The sequence below is a fragment of the Antechinus flavipes genome, chromosome 2, assembly GCF_016432865.1.
Source record: "Antechinus flavipes isolate AdamAnt ecotype Samford, QLD, Australia chromosome 2, AdamAnt_v2, whole genome shotgun sequence".
Taxonomy (NCBI): Eukaryota; Metazoa; Chordata; class Mammalia; order Dasyuromorphia; family Dasyuridae; genus Antechinus; species Antechinus flavipes.
In genome coordinates this window covers 151,143,531-151,167,823 of record NC_067399.1, presented here as the reverse complement: position 1 = coordinate 151,167,823, position 24,293 = coordinate 151,143,531, and the positions used below count along the sequence as shown (strand labels likewise).

Here is a 24,293-nt window from a genome sequence, read left to right as displayed (position 1 = left end):
GGTCATGTTATTCTGGGCAAGTCATATGGCCCAGGCAAATCTTTTCCTCTAGCCCATTCTTAATATCATCTGGTCCAACATCTTCTCAGTTGGCCACTTCTCTGTTTCAAAGATTGCCTTAAATGTCAACCAGATAAAGATCAGACGGATTTGACCAACATTAAACAACCTTCATAATCTGGTTCTATTCTACCTTTCTAGTCTTATCTCATCTCCTATGATTTCCTTCTATATATTTTACATTCTAGGAAAACTAGCCTTTGTCTCATTCCCCTCCCCCCCCCCCCCCCCCCCCCCCCCAAAGTCTTATCAACTTTGCCTTTGTGCTTCTGTTCCCGGGGCCTGTAATATCCCCCTCTTCACTTTTGCATCCATCTCTGATGTGAACTCTTCCATAAAATTTTCAATGATTGCTGTTGTCAGGGTTGATCTTTCCCCTTTGGACCTCACATATCTTTTTTGTTGCCTTTCTTATATGCTTATGCTGTTATATTGTCTATTATGTGACCTTTTCCACAATGATTGCTGCTGTCAGAGATAATCTTCCCCCTTTGGAGCTCATATATCTTTTTTTGTTTTGTGTCTTTCTAATACACTTATGTTATTTGGTTACTTTAGAGAGTATCTGTATTTTTCCTCCATTAGACTATAAGCACCATGAAGCAAAGAAGTCAAGTCAACAAACATTTTTTAACTACTTAGTGTGTGCCAGCCACAGGGCTAAATGTTGTAGATACAAAGAAAGGCAAAAAATAGGTTCTGCCTTTGAGGAACTCACAGTCAGAATGAGAAACAAAATGCAAATAACTATTTATAAATAAGATATATACAGAATAAGCTGGAGATAATCTCAGAGAAAAGACACTAAGATCGAGAAGCATCAAGAAAAGCTTCTTGCAACATGGGACTTTAGAGGAGACTTGAAGGAAATTAGGGAAACCAAGAAGTGAAGATAAGGAAAGTATTCCATGTATGAGAGATAGCTAATAAAAATGCCCAGAGTAGGGAGATGAAATAGCAAGGAGATCAGTGTCCCAATGTCATAGAGGATGTGGAAGGGAAATTTTCCAGGAAGTCTGTAAAAGAAAGAAGGTGTTGAGTTTAAATGCCAGAGAGAGTTTTATATTTCATTCTGGAAGTAACAGTGGATTGAATTCAGGGGATGACAATATGCAGACCTGTACTTTAGAAAGAAGAATTTGATAGCTAAATCTAGGGTAGATTAAAGCAGGAAAACATTTCATGCAGGGAAACCAACCAGTGGGCTATTAACAACAGTCCAGGTATGAAGTGATGAGGTTCTGCAATAGATAGTGATAATATCAGAGAGAAAAAGGAAATGCTATATATAAAGAAGTGTGTATAAGTGACGTTATGAAGGTAAAATGGACAGGACTTGGCTACAGATTAGGAATGAGAGATCAAAAAGAGTGAGGAGTCAAGAATTACATCTACATTGTGAATCTGGGTGATTGGATGATGTTGGTACCTTTCATGGTAACAGGAAAATAAGGAAGAGGGAAGGATTTTGGGGAAAAGATACCAGGTTAGTTTTGGACATGAGTTTAATATGTCTGTGGGACATCTGATTTGGGATGTTCAATAGGTACCTGGAGATTTAAGACAACACTTTAAAGGAAATTTTAGGGTTAGAGACCAATACATATAAAAACTAATTACTCAGGAATGATAATTGAATTTATAGGAGTTGTTGTTATCAAGTAAAATAGGGGGAGAAGAAAAGAGATCCTGGGACAAAGCCTTGGAAGGAATCCACAGATGAAGATCCAACAAAGAAGACTTAAGAAAGAGCAGTCAGACAAGTGGCATGAAAATCAGGGAAGAACAGGGTCAAGAAAACCTAGAAAGAAGAAAGTGAAAGACAATGTCAAATGCCATGGAGAGGTCAATAAAGAGGAAGATTGAGAAAAGGTCATTACATTTGGCAATTAATTGCCAATTGATAACTGTAGAGAGTAGTTTTAGTTGAATAAAGAGACTGGAAATCAGACTGCAGAATTAAGGAGAGAGTGAAGGGAAAGGAAATGGAGGTACAATTTGTAGATAGCTTTCTCAAGGAAATCAGCTGTAAAAGGAGGAGAGATACAAGTTAATAGGTAACGGGGATGGATGGATTAAGAGGGAATTTGAGGATGGACATGTTTGTAGGCAGTAGGTGTTGTGTCACAGTTCCCTTTTATTGTTCTGACTCAGTTTCCCTAAATTATCCTGCCTCAGTTTCCTTGAATTGTTCTGCCTCAATTCCTAATTGTTCTGCTCAGTCCTGCAACACCATCCTCCCTCCTAATCATCATGATCCAGATAAGAAGAAAGACCTTCTATCTTAGACATTATGACCCCAGACCTTCCCTACTTATCAGAATGTCCGGTGCCTCCCCCCACCCCATCAGAACCAGATTGATGTTCCAGCTCTCAGTGCTCTGATTCCATCTCTGCCTCGGTGTACCCACTGGTAGCTTGGAGTCACATGCATATATATGTCATTGAGAACACACATTAGCTGCTGGATGCTGAATTCTTGGAGACAATAGTCTCATTCAGCCCTGGGACCAAATCATGGAACCATTTGGTCCTAGCACAATCTCTCCCTTTCAAATAAAATATTAAAAACTCCCTAATCTCTATCTTGCTTCAGTTTCTCCGGCATTACACAGGGAAGCAGCCAATAGACAAGGAGAGGTTGAAAATAAGGGAGAGGGGATAAATAAAGGGCAATCTGCTGGAGAAAGCCAGGTGGAATGGAATCACTTGTATATGTAGAAGGGTTTCCTTTGACAAGGAGAAGGACTATTTTTTTATTTGAAAAAGAATTCTTATTTGACAAGGATCCTCATCTTATTTGAATTCTGTTTCTCCCAGTGCACAGAAGTATGTTGTGCATACAATAGATACTTAATATTTGTTGTCGAAATTGAAGGAAAAAATATGACAGATCCAGTAATACTCTGGCAAAGAAAAATTAGGAAACAGATACATAGAAAAAGGAAGTCATCTTGTTACCCTGGAAACTTAAAAAAAAAATAGCAAGCTGAAATTCGGTTTTGTAACCATTTCATGAGGCACAGAAAAGGAAGAAGTCAATCCAGAAAGTGCTTTTAGTTTAATGTATTTTATGTTTCTGCAAATGCCACCACTAATTACAATTCTTATTAGAGAAAATCCTATATGTGACTCTACTAAATATTCTTACCATTTTTGCCTGTAGCAGACACACTTCTCCTCATTTGAAGGGCCCAATTGACTCTCTTTATTGCTTCTATAAAAGGGGAATTGAAGGAACAACAGAAAGAAAAGGTCTCATAGTTATTAAAAATAATGTTGGTTTTCTCAGTGAACAATACAGAATATAAAGTTGCCTACTAATATCATAGCACAGAATGATTTATAAAGAAGTTTTATGAGTTATTATAAAATTGAATTTTATTCTTGATTTTAGCAAAAATCAGCTTCATATGTAGGTAGACAGCAATTTGTCTGGAAAAGCTCTGGGGGTTTGGGGGGACTTGTAATCTCAATGTAAGTCGAGAGTGTGATAGAAAAGCCAGAAAAGTTAATGTGATCCTGGGCTAAATTGAGAGACATAGCTTCCAGGAATAAGGAGGTGGTAAGTCCTGCTATATACTTTGCCTTGGTTAGACAACATCAGGAATATTTTGTTCAATCCTAGGTTCACAGTTTTAAAAGTATATGAATAAATTGATCTAGAGGAGAATAAGGTTGTTGTTGTTTTTTGTCCTTCATTCTTGCAGAGGATCAATGACATCATGAGGGTCATGTCTAGATTTTCATGTGAACTAGATGTAACCGAGATAGTGAACAATCTCAAACTATGTCATGTGAAGATTGAAAGAACTGAGACTATTTAGCTTGGAAAAGTCTAGGGCTTGAGAGAGAAGAATAATCTCTCTCTTCAAGTAATGGAAGAACTGTCATCTAGAAGAGAAATTAAGATTTATGCCATTTGGTCATGGTGGTTGAAATTTTTTTAGGTGGATTTAGGCTTGATAAAAGGAAAAATTGGAACTATTTAAAGAGTGAAACAGGCTGTGCTGGTTACTAGTGAGTTATTCTTCATTAGAGATTTTTAAGCAGAGGTTGGATGACCAACCTCTTTTTTTTTTTCCCCTCAATACTTTGTAGTATGAATTCTTGTTTGAGCTCTGATTGAACTAGATGGCTTCTGAATTCTCTTCTAACTGAAATTCTATAATTAATTTCCCCGCTATGATTCTACAGTACGTATTCTATGCTTTCAGGGTCCTTGACTTGACAAAACTGAGATTACAATGATTACTACCCACTGCATCTTCTTCATAAGTTCAATGGGGATAGTGGATTGGTTCATTTTCTTGCTCTTGTATATCCATTGTTTAGACAGGTACCCAAAATACAGTCAGCACTTCATAAATTTCTGATTGATTGACTTTTTAAAAATGAAATTTCCAAGATGGACAGTTGTTATTACTCATGTTTTCTATTTAGATGCTTCATTAGCTCTTTGGAGTATGGTTTTTTCATTAATTTAAATAAATGACAAAGAAAATCTAGAGAATCTGGAAGTTTCAAATAGAGACTGTTAGCCTACACACTGTAAGTAAGCCATTTCTACAAAAGTAAAAATCTACTAGTTAGTAACAGAACTTGTTCAGTGAAGTAGTTAAGGTCCCACACTTGCACTGTTCTGAGAGTCTATGTAAAGCATTTATTATTGGCATGTGTCCTGCACTGATGATGTAGGAATATGGGATATAACTGGCTGCCCTTTCTGCTCCATCAGCAAGGATCAGGTAACTGTTAATGCATCTTAATGTCTTAGGGTAAAAGTAGTGAAGGAATGAAAATCAATTTAATTCCTTAAGAAACTGAAAAAAAATAACAAAAAACTCATGGCTAGGCTGTGCATTTGTACCCTGTTCATTCCACTGTCTCTAGAGGGAACATTATTAGAGGATTTCCCAAACCTCAACTATGATTTTGACAGCTCACAAGGTATTTAGGACCACCAGATGTGTAACAATCTCTAAACATAAGAATCGGCTCCAAGTATTACCTCTTTCCTCATTTACTCTATATTTATTTGTTTGTATTGATTTAATATATATTTATATTGATTTATCTCTATGTATTATTTAGCTCCTTGAGGGAAAAAACAGTCTCCTTTTTATCATTATATCCTTACTGTCTCCACAGTGTTTCACATGCAGTAAATGAATAAATTAATTAACAAGGGTAAAGTAGCTTCAAATAAATAGCTGGAGAAGGTGACATGACTCAGTTGCCCATTCTCCATCACTACAACAAAAGCCTATTGCTCCTATTTAGTAAAGAAAGCCCCCCAGTGAATGTTGTTTCCTAGTCAAGACATTTGCCCTCTTCTACAAATCCATAAAGGACCAAGGGTGATGGAACTTCCCCTGAAGGACAACTAACAATTTTCCCAGTGTCATAAAAGGTATTTTACCCTTTCTTCAATTTTCCATGTGGAAGGAAGTACCTATGAACTTCTCTAGAGGGCAGGAGGGAGGCATAATGTTTAAATAACACTGAATTCAAAGTTAGGAAACCAGGATTTGAGACCTGATTCTCATTATTATTCATTATGTGAGGCAAGTCACTATTAGAGTCTTAGATTCCTAATGTGTAAAATGTAAAACTTCTTCTACAAAACTGTTCCAAGGATCAAATGAGGTAATAAATGCAAAATGCATTGCACCCTTAAAGCATAACATGGATGTAAATTACAGAGTATGAAGGTTAGAAAAAATTTGAGATATGAAAAGGACTTAGGTACCATCTAATATGATGATTTTTTTTATAGATGAGGAAACTCATGCTCAGACAGATAAGATGACCTGCTCAACTTTACATAATATGTGGGAGAGCTATGATTTGAATTCAGGACTTAACAACCATTCTAACACTCTTTCTACTCAAGAGTTCTATGAGATCTTCCAACTGTCTTTTGGGTTGGTTTTGCATCTTTGTGTAGTAGGGATGCAGGAATGCATTCCAGATCTCTGAGTATAGAAGTATCTATTCTATTTTGAAAGGCATGAGAATAGAGTGGAAAAAAACAATGGACTTCAAGGCAGAGGATACATGGGTTTGAATCTCACATGCTATTTACAACACTCCAAATCCCTTAATTCCCTTAATTGAAAAATGAGGATAATAATATAGGCCACACAAGACTGTACAATAATGTATGCAAATCTTAGGAGGCCTATAGAAATGTCACTTATTCTTAGTACACTTACTTTGGAAGGAACTGTATCAACAATGCGAACTTCACACAGCCTTAGTCTGTTGCACACACTTATTCAAACCTGCCCTCAGTTCAAGAACAGAGCTCTTTTCCAATACCCTGACATGACCAATAATAGCAATGATAGACTTTTTTTTTCCTAGAAGAAGGTAGCACCCAAACCAAAGGGCTTTTTCTTCTTTAGGTTATTCCTAGGAATTTTTTAGTTCTTTCTTCCACTCTCTGAAAATATTCTTTAAAGTGAAAATTGAAACCATCTGGGGGACATAGTCATTGTGGGAATTTGTTTCACTTGACTATACATGTCTATAAAAGGTTTTTTGTTTTTCTTCCATTCTCAATTGGTGGGCCAGGGGAGAAAGAAAGGAGAAAAGGAGGGTCTTTGCTTTAAATTTGCTTTAATTAAATATATGTGTACCTATACACACACACACACACACACACACACACACACACACAAGATTGTGGCATGTTGTAGTAGAAGCAACACAGGATTTAAAGGCAGGAAATCTGAGTTTACATCTCACCTTTGCTATTTACTATCTATGTGGCTTTAGGCAATGGGCTGTCTTCCTATACCTTATTCTTTTAATCTAAAATGTGATCTCTCAATCTCACAATACTATCCATCCCACTTAAAAATCATTCATTTCCTTTAACCATGTTTTATAGATACTCTAGAACCTTGCTAGGTCCTTTTCCTTAGCACAAAAGTATAGTGGAAAGAAACAAAAATGACTCCATCATCAATTTAAGTTCAAGAACATCTCTCCCTCCCCCCCCCCCCACCCCCCCAATGAATCAAGAAACAGACCTCTTCAGCACAGGAAAAATGTTCTAAGAGTGTTTGTTTCCAAATCTACTTTTTAAAAATAATTTTAAGTGTTCTACCTTCTTGATCGTCATCATGGAGAATGTATTCATCTGGCACACTGTCATTCTCTTGACTCCAAGAATGATGATATTTGCTCTCATGTAGCTGGGAACGCAGGCCTTCCAACTCTGTTTGTAGCTCATCATTCCTGTCACTGAGATCCTATAAGGGACACAGCCAGACAAATTCAATACAACTTGCAGCAGTCAGATCACAGAATTAGACTTGGGAAATTACACCAGATATAAATAGGCCACAGGAAATTAGGATAAGGAAATTTACAGTTGAGGATGCACTGTGTAGTTCGTGTTCCTATGTTTTTATATTTCTCAGGTGTTCTGCAAATAGTACTCCATAACATGACCCAGATAAGCTTCTAACTAGATTTTAAGTTCCAAGAGGAATGGTAACTTCATTGAGATCAGGAGTCATAACTTCAATTTCTTTAATATCTTTCCCATGGTACCAATAATAATGTAATCTAGACAACAGGTAGGGACTCATATGCTTAATTAATTAATTTATCTATGTAACAAGAAATACAGAAATGAAGTTAAAGATTTGGCAGCTTTTGAAATTGCAGGTACCCTGATCTATCAACCTGTAGTCAGAATTGAAATCTTTGACAATGATGTTTAAGTTGATTTTTTTTCCCAGTTGTGATTTGGTAGGAAAGATTTCAGTAGTTTTAAACAAAATAGGTTACCACATTCTCTACTCCTAAACACACAAACATAGACACATACACATATATTATGACAATAATATATACAAATATTTATAAGGATTCAGGAACAGTAGCAATTTTTAAGTACAGAGTCTTTAAAAGATATACCTAGGCTACAATGAAGCACAGAGAAAAAGATGCTGGAATAATCAATTATAGCAAAAATATTTCACTCCATCTTTGTTGAGCTAGCTAGCTAGCATAATTAAATTTCAAAAAGCAAGAACAGAGATAGTTAAGGAAACAAGCAAGAATAACAAGTTCCATACAAACTGCAAGAAATCAAAATATGTAGATAACCTATAAGAATACTACATTGAAAATTAAAATAAAAAATACATATTTTATCTTCAAGTGACAATGGATCTCAAATTTTGCACTAAATAAAAGCTATAAGACATAGCTAAATCCAGTCAAAATTCAAAAGGAAAGAAAAATTTCTTAAACTTAACTTGATTGTCCCCATTTCTAATGACTTGCTCAAATAAGTTATAAAGAAACAAGGATTTGGGGATGATTTTTCCTCTTTTCCAACTTCCAAACCCATCAGTATTTGGAAGTTTAGAATTTGTAACCAAGCTTATAGATAATTTTCATATACATCAGTTTTTAGGTAAGTGCTCTTATTCTTATCCTCATTATTGAAAACATTCTTAATGTTTGCTGAATTGAGTATTTCAAATATAATGGTAGCATGTAAATTTCTTGAGGGGAAGAAGGATCTTGCTTGTGTTCAGGAATTTGTCAGGCTACCGAAATCTTAAGATCCTCCCAGAGAGAAATTTTCCCACCCAGATCCCTTTGAGGAAAGGTTAATTGATGCAGACACAAGGCTGGAAGATAAAAAGTTTAATTAGCCATCAGCTGCTGTACAGTTGGGTGGAACAACTCTATAGAACTTAAGGAGATAACATACATAGATAACATACAGCTTTACTGAAAAAAGAAATTATCAGGTGAAGTTGTTCAATCATTTTCCTCCTTTTTTTTTTTTTTTTGCTAAATAGGACAGGTCATCAGGTGATTTTGGGAGAGAGGAAATGTCTTAACTTTGAAGTAACCTTGAAGGAAACCCAAAATCTGATCTGTTCTGTAATCTCCTCAGAAGATCTGAGATGAGATGAAATCAGACAGAGTTTGTCTTTATTCACCCCATCCTGAAGGCTACATTTCTTAACTTCTAAAGCTACTATTTCTAGGGAGATATTCCCCAAAACTCACAACACATATTTCATACATTTCCTCCATACTTAAATACATTTGTATTCCCAGTCCTTTAGCACAGTGCCCAGTATTTACTAGGTGCTTAAGAAATGCTTTTTCATTCATTCATTGTGGATATCCTAAGGGAAAATTTTTTTCTCCACCATTGGTGGGTATTCATCCTATCTTTTCTAAGAAGACCAATGATATCACAATGATATCTTGACTTGTATGTGGATTGGACTAGGAAAGTTTAATTGTGGGTATCAGAAATTTTTCCTGAGTGACAAGTAAACTAGCCAGATGGTCCTGGGTTTAGAGTCCTGACCTCTCTTCTAGCATTTTTTTTTTTTATAGCTACCAGTGTAAAACAAATCATTTAACAAAGAGATAAAGGGGTTCAAATAACAGGAAAATAAATTACTTCCTATGGGAATTCTGAAACACTATAGGGTTGGCAGCTGAAAGGAAATGAAATAACCAGCTAGATTGAACTACAGGTTTGTAGGCACAGTAGACTCTGTCTAGTAGAGTAATCTAAAATATACAAAAATTAAAATAGATTCTGTGATTGGGAACCCCAAAGTATAACTAGCTTGCTTAATCATCCTATTCTCTTTTCTACAAGACTTTCTGTAGAATTTAAGTGGAGAAAGAGGAAAAGAAAACTTAGTTCAAAACTTGATAATAAGAAAGTTTGTAATATAAAAAATTAATAATAAGGGGCAAGTACTAAGATTACTTAAAACGAGAGGACAAAACATGTGGGACTGACTAGTCAGGATCTCTGTTCTTTCCTATCCTCTGGTTATAATACATCTACCTTGAAGATTAGTTTGAATTATTACATCAACTGGATATTGAGCAAACTTCTTAATCTGGATGAATGTTAGAAACTGATAACTATATTTCAAAATAATTGGTTTTCTTTGCAAAATTCTGTATTACATTTTATACATTTAAATACTTTATTCTGAGAAGGGATGCATAAATTTACCAGAATTACACACACACACACACACACACACACACACACACACACACACACACACACTTTAGGAAAAGGGAAGAGAAGATGGAAAACACAGCATTTCCAAAGGAGAAATAATCTAACAAAAATGGAAAATATTTCTTCTGAAGATTTAATGACAAATTTCAACAATCCAAAACAAGTATCCCTTTCAAAAATATATGTAGTAAGCCAAATTTGGAATGAGTCATGGATAAATCATATCAAGGGAAGGAACAATATGAGTTAATCTCCAGAATGAAAACAAAACAAAACAAAACAAAACTAGCATAATTAAAGTCAGAATAGCAACTTCACAAATGCTCAAACTGAAGAACTGTTTTCAAGTCAAAGAGGAAATCAATCCCAACTTTTAGTAAATTTCCAGTCTAGCTTATTTCTCTATCCCATCACCTTTACCATTACCATCCCTATATACACAAACACAAACACAAACACACACACACAAAAGCAAATTTTAAAAGTTGGATTACTGGGGCAGCTAGGTGGTGCAGAGAATAGAGCACCAGCCCTGCAGTCAGGAAGACCTGAGTTCAAATCTGAACTCAGACACTTAATAGTTGTGTGACCCTGGGGAAGTTATTTAAACCCCAATTGCCTCAGAAAAGAAAATGGACTAGTAAGTTATTTATTTAATATAATTTTCAAAAGACAAATATAAATATTCCATAGGAAAAAATGCTTATGCACACATCCTCACGGTGTGTGGGGTTATATTGCTGAAACAAGTCAACATGCAAAGATGAAAGGGAAGAGAAACAAGTCAACATGCACACACTTCAGAATGATTGCAAGAGCTCACCTTTACTCTCTAGTATTTTCGAAGGGAAGCCACAACAGCACCAAAGTGTTTTTGTTTGTTTGTTTTTAGATCAGAAGGGGAAAAATGAAAAACAGAATGTTGGCAATACTTTATTAATAAAGAGCCTAAAAAGATTCAAACTAAATTAAAATAATATTGGTTATTGCAGTGATCCTTTCATTTATAATTTACTTATTCTTCCAATATTAAGTGTTCTTTCTCCCAGTATAACAAATAAATCGTGTAAAATTATTTTATAGTATTCACTGACATATTTAACAATGAAAACACTAGCAGAAATAACTATAGGATGAAGTTATAATTAATCTACATCAAAGCTGGATGGAGATAAGTATGAATGTTAAAAGGAATTAGAGACAAGCACCTATTATTGCTGAGTTAAGGGGGGCAAAAAGGAAGGAAGGAATTAGGTACATAGGAGATGACTCCACTTAGAAGTATTAAGGTAACTTAGCCCATAACCATGCATCTGGAGTTAGTTGTATTTTAAGATGGCAAATTTTATTTTATTTTTTTAAGATAGTTAATTTAAACCACAGCTATGCACATTTAAGGTGCTAGATCCATTCCCAAGAAGCTACATGTAAATCAGATTTCAATAAATTGTATCATTTTAAATTTCCTAAAGGAAGATAATAAAGAAATTTCATGGTAATTTTTTTTTTTTGTAAAGAGAAAAAATCTATAATGTTAATAATCAGGCTGGTAAATAAATGTAGTGCTGGACCTGGAGTCAGGAAGACGAACTTTCCTGAGTTTAAATCTGGACTCAGATTTGCTGTGTGATTCTAGGCAAGTCGCTTACTATTTGCCTCAGTTTCCTCATCTAAAAAATGAAATGGAGAAGGAAATAGCAATTTTCTCCAGTAAGAAAATCCCAAATGGGATCACAAAGAGTCAGACACAACTAAAAAAATGGCTGAAGAATAGAATTTATTTCCCTAAATTAGATTTTCCTAAAGTGAGATATTTCTGCATTGTCTGTACAATACAACTAGGTTGGAGGAAAGAAAAAGAAGGAAGGAAGGAAGGAAAGAAAGAAAGAAGGAAGGAAGAAAGGAGTAGTTTTTAACACAGCACCAGGAACATGGTTGACAATTAATAAATGTTTATTGACTGACTAACATTAGCTGTATATTACAAGGTTATATTAAATTGAACTGAAATTAATGATTTGCCATAATTCTGGCATTATTGTTGTCATTAGCTATTGCTTAATAAGTCTTTTTCTATTTTTGTTATTCCATACTCCTGTGGTCTAAACTCAGGTCTAAACCCTAAACATGAGCTGCCAATGTGGTAGTAGTCTTGTCATACATTGTTGATACAGAGATGTCAATTCATCCAGCCTTTTGACATTTAACTAAAAAAAGACAAAGACAAAAAGGTCACATATATACTAAAATAATTAAAGAAGCATCTTTGGTGGTATTAAAGATGTGGAAACAGAGTACAGCTCATTGACTAGGAAATGGATAAATAAATTGTGATAATTTTGTTACAAAGAAAGTGTTACTGGCCAGGAAGGAGAGGAACATATTCAGGAATGAATGTTATAAAAATAAAATGAATTTATTTTAAAAATTAGAAACCTATAATGTTGTATCATAATTGTATCATAAGAAACAATGAATATTAAGAATCATGGGGAAAGTTATATAAACTGATACTGTAATGCTGGAGAAACTGAAGCAAGATAGAGATTAGAGAGTTTTTAATATTTTATTTGAAAGGGAGAGATTTACTGGGACCAAAGGGATTCATGGTTTGGTCTCAGGGCTGAATGAGACTATCGTTTCCAAGAATCCAGCAAACAATGTGAGTTCCCAATGACATATATACACGTGGCTCAGATACAGAGGTAGACTGAGGCAGGGGCGGAGTCAGAGCGCTGAGAGTGGAAACAGGACTCTGACAAGGTGGGGGGAGGCACTGGACATTCTGGGATTGGAGAGGGCTGGGGTCATAATGTCTAAGATAGAAGGTCTTCTATCTTTATCAAATATTCTGATGATTAGGAGGGAGGGATGATATTGCAGGATTGACCAGAACAATTAGAAACTGAGGCAGAACAATTCCAGGGAAACTGAGGCAGAATAATTTAGGGAAATTGAATCAGGGTAATAAAAAAGAACTGTGTCACAACATTACAAAGTAAATTAAGCAGGGGCAAAAAAAAAAATTATACACAATGAGTACAACTGTAAAAAAAAAGAAAGATTAACTGATGTCCCAGGTTGACCCCAAGGCAAGAAAATATACCACCCTCCTTACAGTCCAATTCCTCCAATAGAGGACTATAAATGTGGAATATTGTACATGCTTTTAGATATGATGGATATTTTTACTGTTTTTGTTGAATTTTTTAAAAGATAATCTTTGTTACAAAGAAAGTGTTACTGGCTAGGAAGGAGAGGAACATATTCAGGAATGAATGTTATAAAAATAAAATTAATTTATTTTAAAAATTAGAAACCTATAAAAAAAGAAAAATAGTGGTGGAGCAATTCAGTGTCACACATTCAAAGCATTTTAATCTTAAAAGGGACTATTGAGGTCATCTTGTCTAAACCCAAATATTTATAGATGAGAAAACAGGTCTGAGGAACTGAAGATTAATTGGTTAAATCTTGGGACTAGATCCCAGACATCCCTAGCTCTTAATCCAAAGCATTTTATACTCCATCCTTCTGTCTCTCAGAAAAGAAATAATCATACTGAAGTAGTACAATCCTTAGGAATGTTGTCATAATAATCCCCAGGCTACCTGGTATTCCAATTGATGTAGAGGAAACCCTAATAGTAGAGAGCTTAATACTTTTCAAAATATCCCAGGCCACTGGCCTTGGGAATAATATATTATTGTAGGAATATAGTTTTTGGGAATGATGTGGCACAACCTTGAAGAATATGTGTGAAAGAAAGGGAACTGAGCCTGATATCTTTATTTCACCAAACTATTCTTCAAGGATATCTGATTTGTCATCCAAAAGTCTAGACTGCCATTCCACACCCAGACTCAGACAATGAGCACTTCTTAGTTTCGTGAGAGAAGAAAGGTGGCTTGTTGTTAGTTGCCATTACTAAACTTCCTGCCAAGAGAATAGAATTTTTGTTCCTAAAATCAACATAACCTGGTACAAATGGTTACCAGTAGCAATCCTCATTCAGTTATATCTAATGAACCTAGTAAGATATAGCTATTGACAGTCTTTACTTTCACTTTGTGAAGTCTCTGTTTTAAAAGTATTTCTGTAAATTTTTAATTTTATTGTACACTCTGAAAGACCTACCAGTCCTCTTCTACCTTTTTGAGGAGGAAGTGTTCATCTTTCTACATCTCTCTTAAGGTGATGAGTCTTATATTTCATTAACTCTGCAGAGATTTTTTTCTGATCATCCAGCCCCTTTGGCTTCCATGTGACCAAGCCAAAGGATACAATAAGAGAATGACTGCACAGGTGTTAATTGCTCTAAATATATTCTTCCCATTAAGCTTTGATCTTCAGTACTATGCCAAATAATCTCTAAACACATATAGTCTCAGCTTTCTCCTTGATGTCCTTTTTTGAAAAAAATTTAATATTTTGTTTCTCAAATTACATGTAAAATTTTTTAAACATGCTTTCTTTTAATTGCATTCCAAATTCTCTCCCTCCTTCCCTTCCCTCTTTCTTGAGAAGGCAAGTCTTTTTTTAAAAAAAAAAATTATACATGTATAATCATGTAAAACATATTTTCATCTTAACTACTTTGTAAAACAAAGACAAAAAAAGGAGAAAGTTTTTAAAAAATAGATTGAAGCCCACTTTCTAAAGTTTATTTTTCTTTATTTTTACCTTGATAACCTTTTAATAATGATGTCGACTGTGAACTTATTCTCTTCCCGTATCAGAAAGAAGCCCATCCAGCTGTTATTATGCATAACCAAGTCCCAGACTATCCTGTTTGCATACAGTGATATGAGAATGGAACTCTTTATCAACCTCTATTATCTATCCCTCCAAACTCTGGGCATCTTTAAGCAACCTTTTAGATTTTGATTAGGCTTTTAGACAGATTTAGGAGCTGGTCTGCCAGATATTCCATTCCTCCTTAATTCCTCCTCCTGAGGTACCAAATTCTTCCCTGGTACTTCTTCCTCCTCTACAGAGAAATCCCCAAAGTTATATTTCCCCTATAAAAGATGTGCTCATGATGAAGATCTTTGCTGTCCTTTTCAGGATTAAGTTTTCTATGAGGTAATGTTTCTCTCTCTTTCTCTCTCCCTTCTCATAGTGTCTTCCCTTTAATGTAGTCTTTCTCTTTGTTATAGCTAAGTCTGGTGAGCCTGCTATACTCCTTTATGGATTTAACCTGTCAGTCAATGACATATTCATGACTTCATGGTATATTCCTTTAATGGATTCTTCTAGACTCCGTTGCCTATTGTTCTCCAAAATCTATTTCATATTTACCACTCCTGTTGTTTATTTTACACTTTAATTTTGTCTGTAACCTCTTCTCCTAAATAAATGTCATTTTTGGCAAAGAGAATGGCCATTCTGAATTTGTCACATGTTTATTTTTAACTAGGATTGCTGCCCTGCTCTCATCAATAATACTAATTAACATTTATATAGAACTAAAAGGTTTGCAAATTGCTTTTCAAATATTATTTCATATCTTTAATTCAACTTTGGGAAACATATGATATTATATTGACATTTTATAGATAAAGAAACTGTAGCAGGAAGAGATTAGCTAATTTACCAAATACATAACCAATAAATGTTTAATCCAAATTTTGACTCAGGTCTTCCTGATTCCAGGTCCAGTGCTCTATTCCTGTACCACCAATCTGCAAAATCTTCAGTTTCTTCATTTAACATAAACAGTTCTGTCCTTCATAATATTATACACATAAAATTGTACACAAATTCTTTTTTTGATCCAACTTGTGTTTTCGCTATATTGAACTTCCAACTTAGAGTGAAGGAAATTTTCTATATCTTCTTTTTCTAAGATCTCTCACATTCTAATTTTTTTGTTTCTCAAACTGTATTTTTTTGATAGATATACAATTGTTCTGTTTCTTTCATTGTTTTTTTCCCCTTGTATCAACTTAATCTTTTGACTTCTGTTTTTCATTGTAGATCAAAGATGTGAAAATTTGTGATACACTTTTATTTTTCTAAATGATATCCCATAAGTTTCTTTTTCATTATTTGAAACTGTTGTACATGGTGTTCCAATTTACCACTGTTTGTTGTTGTTTTTCAGTAATGTTCAGATCTTTGTGATCTCATTTTGTATTTTTCTGGAAAAGATATCATTTATTTCTTCAGTTCATTTTTACAGATGAGGAAACTGAGGCAAACAGGGTTAAGTGACTTGCCCAGGCTCATACAGCTGTAAATGTCTGAGGCTACATTTAGACACATCTTTTTTTTTTTTTTTTAAACTTTTTATTGACAGAACCCATACCAGGGTAATTTTTATAGCATTATCCCTTGCACTCACTTCTGTTCCGATTTTTCCCCTTCCTCCCTCTACCCCCTCCCCCAGATGGCAAGCAGTCCTTTATATGTTAAATAGGTTACAGTATATCCTAGATACAATATATGTTTGCAGAACCAAACAGTTCTCTTGTTGCACAGGGAGAATTGGATTCAGAAGGTATAAATAACCCGAGAAGAAAAACAGAAATGCAAGTAGTTTATATTCATTTCCCAGTGTTCTTTCTTTGGGTGTAGCTGCTTCTGTCCATCCTTGATCAATTGAAACTGAATTAGCTCTCTTTATCGAAGAGATCCACTTCCATCAGAATACATCCTCAAACAGTATCATTGTTGAGGTATATAATTATCTCCTGGTTCTGCTCATTTCACTTAGCATCAGTTCATGTAAGTCTCGCCAGTCCTCTCTGTATTCATCCTGCTGTAGACACGTCTTTTTGACTTCAGAACTAGCTCTCTGCTATTCCACCTAGCTGCCTTCTATTATGTGTACCAGCTAGATATTGATTTAATCTTTCAAAGTTTTTCTCTAGATCTTCAATAGTTTTCCTAAATTGCTAGTATTTATATCCCATCCTAGGAACAGTTCCCAGGAAGCTTCACCTTTCCTTTTTTTCCCCCTTTTGATGCAATCATAGTTGTGACTTGTCCAAGATCACAAAATAAATATCTGAGGTCAAATTTGAACTCAAATTCTAACCTCAGGGCTGATGCTCTATCCACTGTGCCACTTAGCTGCTCCTACCTTTTCTCTTAAGTTCCTTAACATTGCAATGACCACAGCTATATTTTTCAGTTATATTAATAGCTATACTGTTGCATGCAGGTTATGAAATGTTTTTATATTGCAGGAGAATGCATTTATTCATGCCAGCTCTTTTGATTTACTTTATTTTGATATAATTGGTTTGTTATTTTAATTCATTCCATGGAACTCAAAAAGGCTTTTCAAAATTCCATTCTAACTCTGCCCATATTTTTTTTCAAAACTACTTGAGCTTCAACATTATTTTTGCTGTCTGTTTCATTGCGTGCTGATACTTCTGGAATTTGCATTAAATGTTCTTATGTTAAATATACATTTTCAGAATCTTAGGCTTTTCCCTTTTCAGATTAAAATAATTTCTCAATTTCTGTTTTTATTTTACTTAATCTGGGCTATACAGGATGTTATTTCTTACAATGGCCCTACATGGATCCAGTGAGTTAAAGTTAAGAATATCATTGACAAAAAAGTGGTATAAAATTCTTGCATATAACTATTCATATCTGTTTCCATTTTTGTTGTGATTTAGTACTGACGAATAATAAGAGAACTCATTCTCTTCTATTATATTATTATCTATATTATATAGAACATTATTATATTCTATGAGTTCTCTTATTTTCATTCCTATGGCTGATGTTTCAAGGTTCTATCTAAGCTTTTACAGCTATTACAATTTGTTTTTTGGAGCAATTCACCCCATTTCCCTCATGACATGGACAATAATAGTTTTGGACTTGGAAGGAGGTATTTTTAAATTATTATGATTAAAACCGCAATCTTAATAGTTCAAGAATTTTGTTCTTATTGAATTGTTTTATACTCATGTCTGACCCTTAACAACTTCTTGGGGTTTTCTTGGCAGAGATTCTAGAGCAGTTTGCCATTTCCTTTTCTAGCTCATTGTACAGAGGAGGAAATTGAGGCAAATGGCATTAAGTGATTTGCCCAGGTTCCACAACTAATAAGTGTCTGGGGCTGAATTTAAACTCATGAAGATGAGTCTTTCTGACCCTAGACTTGGTATTCTAGCCAAAGAGTCACCTAACTGGCCTATTAAGAATTTTACCCATACTCTAGAGACTGATTATATAGAGGACTGACTATATAGTTTTTAGGGTGCTAAGACTCCTTTAATTATCACCTTGTGAGAATGTTTGTAAAGCACTAAGCAAACCTTAAACCGCCATTTGTTGTTCTGTCACTTTTAGTCATGTCTAACTCTTCCTGTTCTCATTTGGGGTATTCTTGGCAAAGATACAGGAGTAGTTTGCTGTTTCCTTTTCCAGCTCATTTTACAGATCAGGAAACTGAGGCAAACAGCATTACATGATTTGCTCAGGGTCACAGAGCTAGTAAATGTCTGAGGCCAAATTTCCTGAAGTTTTCCTGAATCCAGGCCCAGGGCTTTATTCATTGTGCTACCCAGCGGCACTTATAACACCATATAAATGCTATTACTATTATTATTTTCAATAATGATAATGATCATGATCATGAAAATAATAATATATCAAAGTAAGGAATAGAATAAGGCTTCTGATTCCAGCATCTAGGTTTAATCCAAATCTAAGGAATCTTAGTTCTGATGCCTCTTGGTTGGGCATAGAAAAACTTCAGGAGGAAACACATTCCTAACTGACAAAGAGAATCATCAATAATAATATTGTCCTACAAAGGATGGAAAATGCCATCAGCATTCAGAGAAAGAAGTATGGAGACTGGATGTGGATCAAAGCATACTATTTTCACTTTTTTGATTATTTTTTCTTTCTTATGGTTTTTCCATTTTGTTTTGATTTTTCTTTCACAAAATTACTAATGTGGAAATATAATGAATATGATTGTACATGTATAATTTACATAAGATTGCTTGCTGTCTTGAAGAGGGAGGAGGTAAAGGATGAAGGGAGAAAAAAACCTGGAACTCAAAATCTTACAAAAGTGAATGTTGAAAACTACCCTTATATGTAATTGGAAAAAATAAAATAACTATTAGGTGAAAAAAATTTTTTTTAATATTGTCTTAACTGGTAACAGAAGAAAGGGGAGTTTCCAGCACCTTTTATATTATTTATCACTGGTGGCCAGCTAAGTATGCTATTACCTATAGTCTTTAACTGGCAGCTGGTGAGATGCTGTCTTAGAAGGGATCTGCAGCCCACTTCTACAAGCACAGGATCATGTTACCACAGGGGCCTGAGAAACATGGAAGTTTAAGAGAAGCATACAGGATTAAAAGATACGGAAAGCATTTTGCCCAAGGAACAAAAATGTTCTCTACTAGCTTCAAACCAAAAAAAATTAAAATAGAAATTACATGTCTCCTCTGTTGCCATTAAATTAAAAAGAAAAGGTTCGCAACAGCCAGAGAGAGAAAACTTCTCAGAATTTTTGCAAAAGGTTTTTCCACAGGTACATACCCTGCACTTGAGTTCATATTCTTTAACAACTTCTGCAAACCGTTCTTCCTGACTGAAGAGCTCAGGGTTGTGTGGCTCCAGCTGCAAATTCAATAAATAAAATTCTTATTATCCTCAACTAGAAGATGCAAATGACATGAAGAAAACAAGATGCCTTTCCAAATGTAGATGAAATAAAGGGGAAAAAAAGACCAGTCTCTCAGACTGCTTCACTTCTGTGGCAACTCAAATAAAAATGGATACCACACTAAACCCCATATACTTAGAAGATCCACTAAAAAAATTGACATTATTTATATTTTATCATATTATTGTTTATTTTGGTAAATATTCCCCAATTGCATTTTAATCTGGTTCTGGCCACATTTAGGAGATTTGTGGAAAACATAACAGGCCATATGTTTAATGATGGCAGATTTTTGCTCTAACCCATCATCAAACCTCAAAACTACAGTAACTGGCTATAACTCTTCCAAATGAGGTCCTATAGATTAGGGCTCCTTCCTTTTTCCCTTTTTTGCCTGAAAAATTTTTACGTGACCCCAGCTATTTAGATACATAAAATAGGAATACAAATCAAACATTTGCTGATAATAAACTATAATCTCACAACGTCCATATTCAGTTAGAAGACTTCATATGGGGTTGTGACCCACAGTGTAAGAAATTGGGCAGTATAGATAATCTGCCTTAACTTCAAGAAATTATCTGCCAGTCTACCAATACCTTGAGTATAGCTGTCTACAAACAAAACTGAAGGGAACTGAATAATAAAAGCCATGTGATTTTAAGAAGAAAAGGAAGCATTTCTAGTCCCAACACTTGTGGTACAGCTGGGCAAGGAATAGAACAGTAACTTGTTTTACTGGAACCACACCCAAACCATCTGTAAAAGGTTTTTTGACAGCTAGGCTTTTTGCCAAAGACAATTTAGCACAGATTTGTCCCCCCAATACAGATCCTGGATTCCCACTTCACAGAGACTCATTTACAGTTAAAAGAAATGGTCACGTCAACTTTTTCAAATTAGCAGGCTGTTCTGCTTGGAGTCTGGGATGAAAAGGCATGAGATTGCCAGAGGGATCTGATTTCTTTCCAATCATCTTACGGTAACAACATTTACCTGCTCTGTAGCAAGCAGGGCCTCTAAAATCCTATTTTCTACAGGAAATCTTTCCCAACCACTTTTAATTCTAGCAGCTTCCCTCTGTTATTTTCTATTTGTCCTGTATATATCTCGTTTCTGTATATTTGCTTGCTTGTTTCTCTCCCTTCCCCACCCCCATAAGCTCCTTGAGGGTAGTAAAAATCTTTTGGTGTCTAACCCACAGTAGATGTTCCATAAATGCTTTTTTTCTTTGCTTACTATGTAGAGTGCAAATATATCTGAAAGTTCCTTCTCACTTCCAGGTTTCACTTTCCCAAAGGGGGGGAAAAAAAAAAGCAAAATCCTGCCATTGTATGAGGTTATACTGTGAATATACTATGGCTGTTAATAAATGTTTGTGAACATTTACCAAACTGGTTTGTTTCTTCAAATTTCTGAAATGAAAAGTGTACGTACCTTATTTACTCAAAAAGGTTAGTGAAAAACGTAAAGGTAGGGACCATCTCTTATTATTTTTAGCTTATCTAAATATAATTTATTTCACAAAGTAAGTTATTTAATTAACATTCTGCAAATAGAATTGAAGTAAATTTTGGAAAACTGCCTAGGGGAGACTGATTGTATAATAAAGATGCTTTCATCTTAGTGAAAGGTCCTGAGAAATAAAAAGAAACTTTGAACCAAAGAACAATCACATTAGTTCTTTCTTCATTATGAAATTCTAGATAGGAAAGAAGACTGAGTTCAGAACGGTAACAAGATGCCAAATATTTTAAGCCAAGAATCTGAATTATTGAATGTAAATATAGCATCTTTCACCTCAGCCCAATTTCAGGGCCCGTTTCCCATAGGAGCAAAGGATAGCATAAGTGAGAAGGGTTACCTTGTCTTTCAACACAAATTCAAGATCATTCTGTAGCTTCGATACCAGCTTTTCTGATGCTGCCAATTTTTCCACAACCTCCATGATTTCCTTCTGTAATCGACCATTTTCCTAGAAAATCGAATGTGAGAATTTAGTGAAAAGAAAACTGTTAAAAGATGGCTTTTTCCAGACTATCTTCAATCAAAGTCTTGGAATATGCAAAGTATTGGAATAATAGTATTAAAAGTTGGGAAAATAATAAGAAAAATGAAATGGAAGGTAAAGGATGGTGCAGATACTTGGTAATAAACAATCCCTGACTAAGGGATGAGAGAACAAAGTTTATATACTACCTCAGAATTTGCAAAATTCCAAAATACATTTTTCATTCTAACCTTACAACATCCCATTTTATAGATGAGGAAATTGAGATTCAGGAATTCCTGGGATCAGTTTTAGATCTCTTTTAATAGTCATTAAGTTCAAATCTTCCATTTTATAGATTAAAAAAAAAAAACTGAAGCAAAGTAAAATGATTTGCTGTATATGAGGTAAGATTTGAGCCCTCGTTTCCTTGCATCCAAATTTAGGGCCCTAGCCAATATGCCCCATGCTGCTTCTCAATGTAAAATGCTATTGGGATTCACTGTCATCTTCTCAAAAGAATACACATTTTTTATTCACATAAGCTCTGAGCATAAAGTGTTTGATAAGAAATGATTTGTAAATTATTATCTTGTTGCATTCTGTGAGTATTTTGCTTTGAAAATGATTGAAATCCAGATGTCAATATGAGAAAAGAAATTAGTGTTTGCAAATACTGGGAAATGAGAAAAAACTGACAAGCTATGTAATTTGTTTCCTGTCATAATAATGAAGAAAAGTAAGCCATTCCCCATATTGGGGAACTTAAACATACATATTGATATTCTCTTTAATGCCTCATATTTCACTGAAAAAAGTTAAGGTTAGTCACCAAGGGTCATCTGCCCTATTCTTTCCTTTTTTCATTTTACTCAGACATTTCTCACTGTTGCCCTACTTTACTCCCATATATGATAAAGGGGTGACCTTCCTCTTTGCCAAGGCTTATATGTATCTTTTATCCCATTCCCTCCTTTCTTTTACAATCTGTTCAGAAGATAGATTGCTCACATTGTCAAGGTCTCTCCCTCCCTCTGTCTGCCTCAGTTTCCTCAATTATAACATAGGGATAACAGCACTTAGTTCATAGGATTGTTGTAGGAATGAAATGAGAAATATTTTTTTGGGAGAGACGATTGGGGTTAAGTGACTTGCCCAGGGTTACACAACTAGGAAGTATTAAGTATCTGAGGCTGAATTTGAACTCAGGTTCTCCTGATTCCAGGACTAGTGCTGTATCCACTAAGTCATCTAGCTGTCCCTTGAAATAAAGTTTTTTTTTTTTTTAAAGCTTTTTATTTTGAAAACATATGCGTGGATAATTTTTCAACATTGACCCTTGCATAGCCTTGTGTTTCATATTTTTTCCTCCTTTCCCCCATCCCCTCCCCTAGATGATGAGCAATCCAATATATGTTATATATGTTAAAATATATGTTCAATCCAAAATGTGTAAACATCTTTATACAATTCTCTTGCTGCACAAGAAAAATCAAATCAAAAAGGAAAGAAAATGAGTAAGAAAACAAAATGCAAGTGAACAACAACAAAAAGAGAATGTTATGGTGTGATCCACACAGTTCCCACAGTCCTCTCTCTGGGTGTAAATGGTTCTCTTCATCACAAGATCATTGGAACTGGCCTCAATCATTGAGATAATATTTGAAAAAAAAAAAAAAAACCAAACAAAAACTGTTTAATGCAGTGACTTGTATGTAATAAGTGCTACATAATGCTTATTCCACTTTGTTTTCACTTCCTGAATGGAGCAAAATATTGGAGTATGGATGGATCCTAAGTGGGCTTTTGACTTTAATCTACAGGATTACTAGTTTATTTGTGTTAACTCTGTTAAAACATATTTTTGGGGAAAGCTAGATGGTGCAGTGGATGGAATACGGACCTGATTCCAAATGTGATCTCACACTTAATACTTGCTATCTGTGTGATCCTGGGCAAATGACTTAACCTCAATAGTTTTGCCAAAACAAGCAAACAAACAAACAAAAAATACTTTTTGGAAGTGGAAGAAGGTATCAATAAAATTAACATTTTAAATTGGTACAGATGGCCCTGTATAGAGATCTTTCTTACCTTCAAGGCCAAGGTCAATTTCTCCTGAAGGCACACCTCTTCCCTCTGCAGATACTCAATGTCTGCTTCAAGCTTGGTTCTCTGCTTGTTCACCTGCTGCCAGAACATCTCTCGCTCCATCTCAATCTCAGATCGAATTACTGACAATTTTCCTCGGTAGTCCTCCTCCAGGTGTCTGTAATATACAAAGATTAAGTCCTTGGTGAAGCTTTCAAAACCCACTTCAGGTTCTCAGAACTTCTCCTGTGAAGCCTTTCCTGACTGTGCTAACTCATGCAGATATCCTTCCCTGAATTTCTGCTACAATTATAGTCAGTGTCACATAGTTAGAACTTAATTGCTCTTTTGTTCTTTCACATTATTTTTATCTCCTAAGTAAGTTCCTTGAAGATAAAGAACACGTCTTATGTTCCTTTTGCATCCTTCCCACTGTCAAATAGTTTTGGGCATAA

The 24,293-nt window shown here is 34.9% G+C and overlaps 1 protein-coding gene across 2 annotated transcripts in view; it reads right to left on the bottom strand.

The window, feature by feature from the left end:
• The window catches only part of NINL (ninein like), a 164,696-nt gene that overhangs the window by 34,424 nt on the left and 105,979 nt on the right, over nt 1-24,293 (bottom strand). Inside the window, exons 12-16 of one of the 2 annotated variants that reach the window (XM_051975818.1) lie at nt 23,842-24,016; nt 21,622-21,732; nt 19,631-19,711; nt 7,178-7,322; nt 3,212-3,277 (exon numbers count right to left, since the gene is read on the bottom strand). In XM_051975818.1, the coding sequence (XP_051831778.1) occupies nt 3,212-3,277; nt 7,178-7,322; nt 19,631-19,711; nt 21,622-21,732; nt 23,842-24,016 (578 nt within the window). The remainder of the gene's footprint in view (nt 1-3,211; nt 3,278-7,177; nt 7,323-19,630; nt 19,712-21,621; nt 21,733-23,841; nt 24,017-24,293) is intronic. The other variant, XM_051975819.1, reaches the window with a different exon arrangement.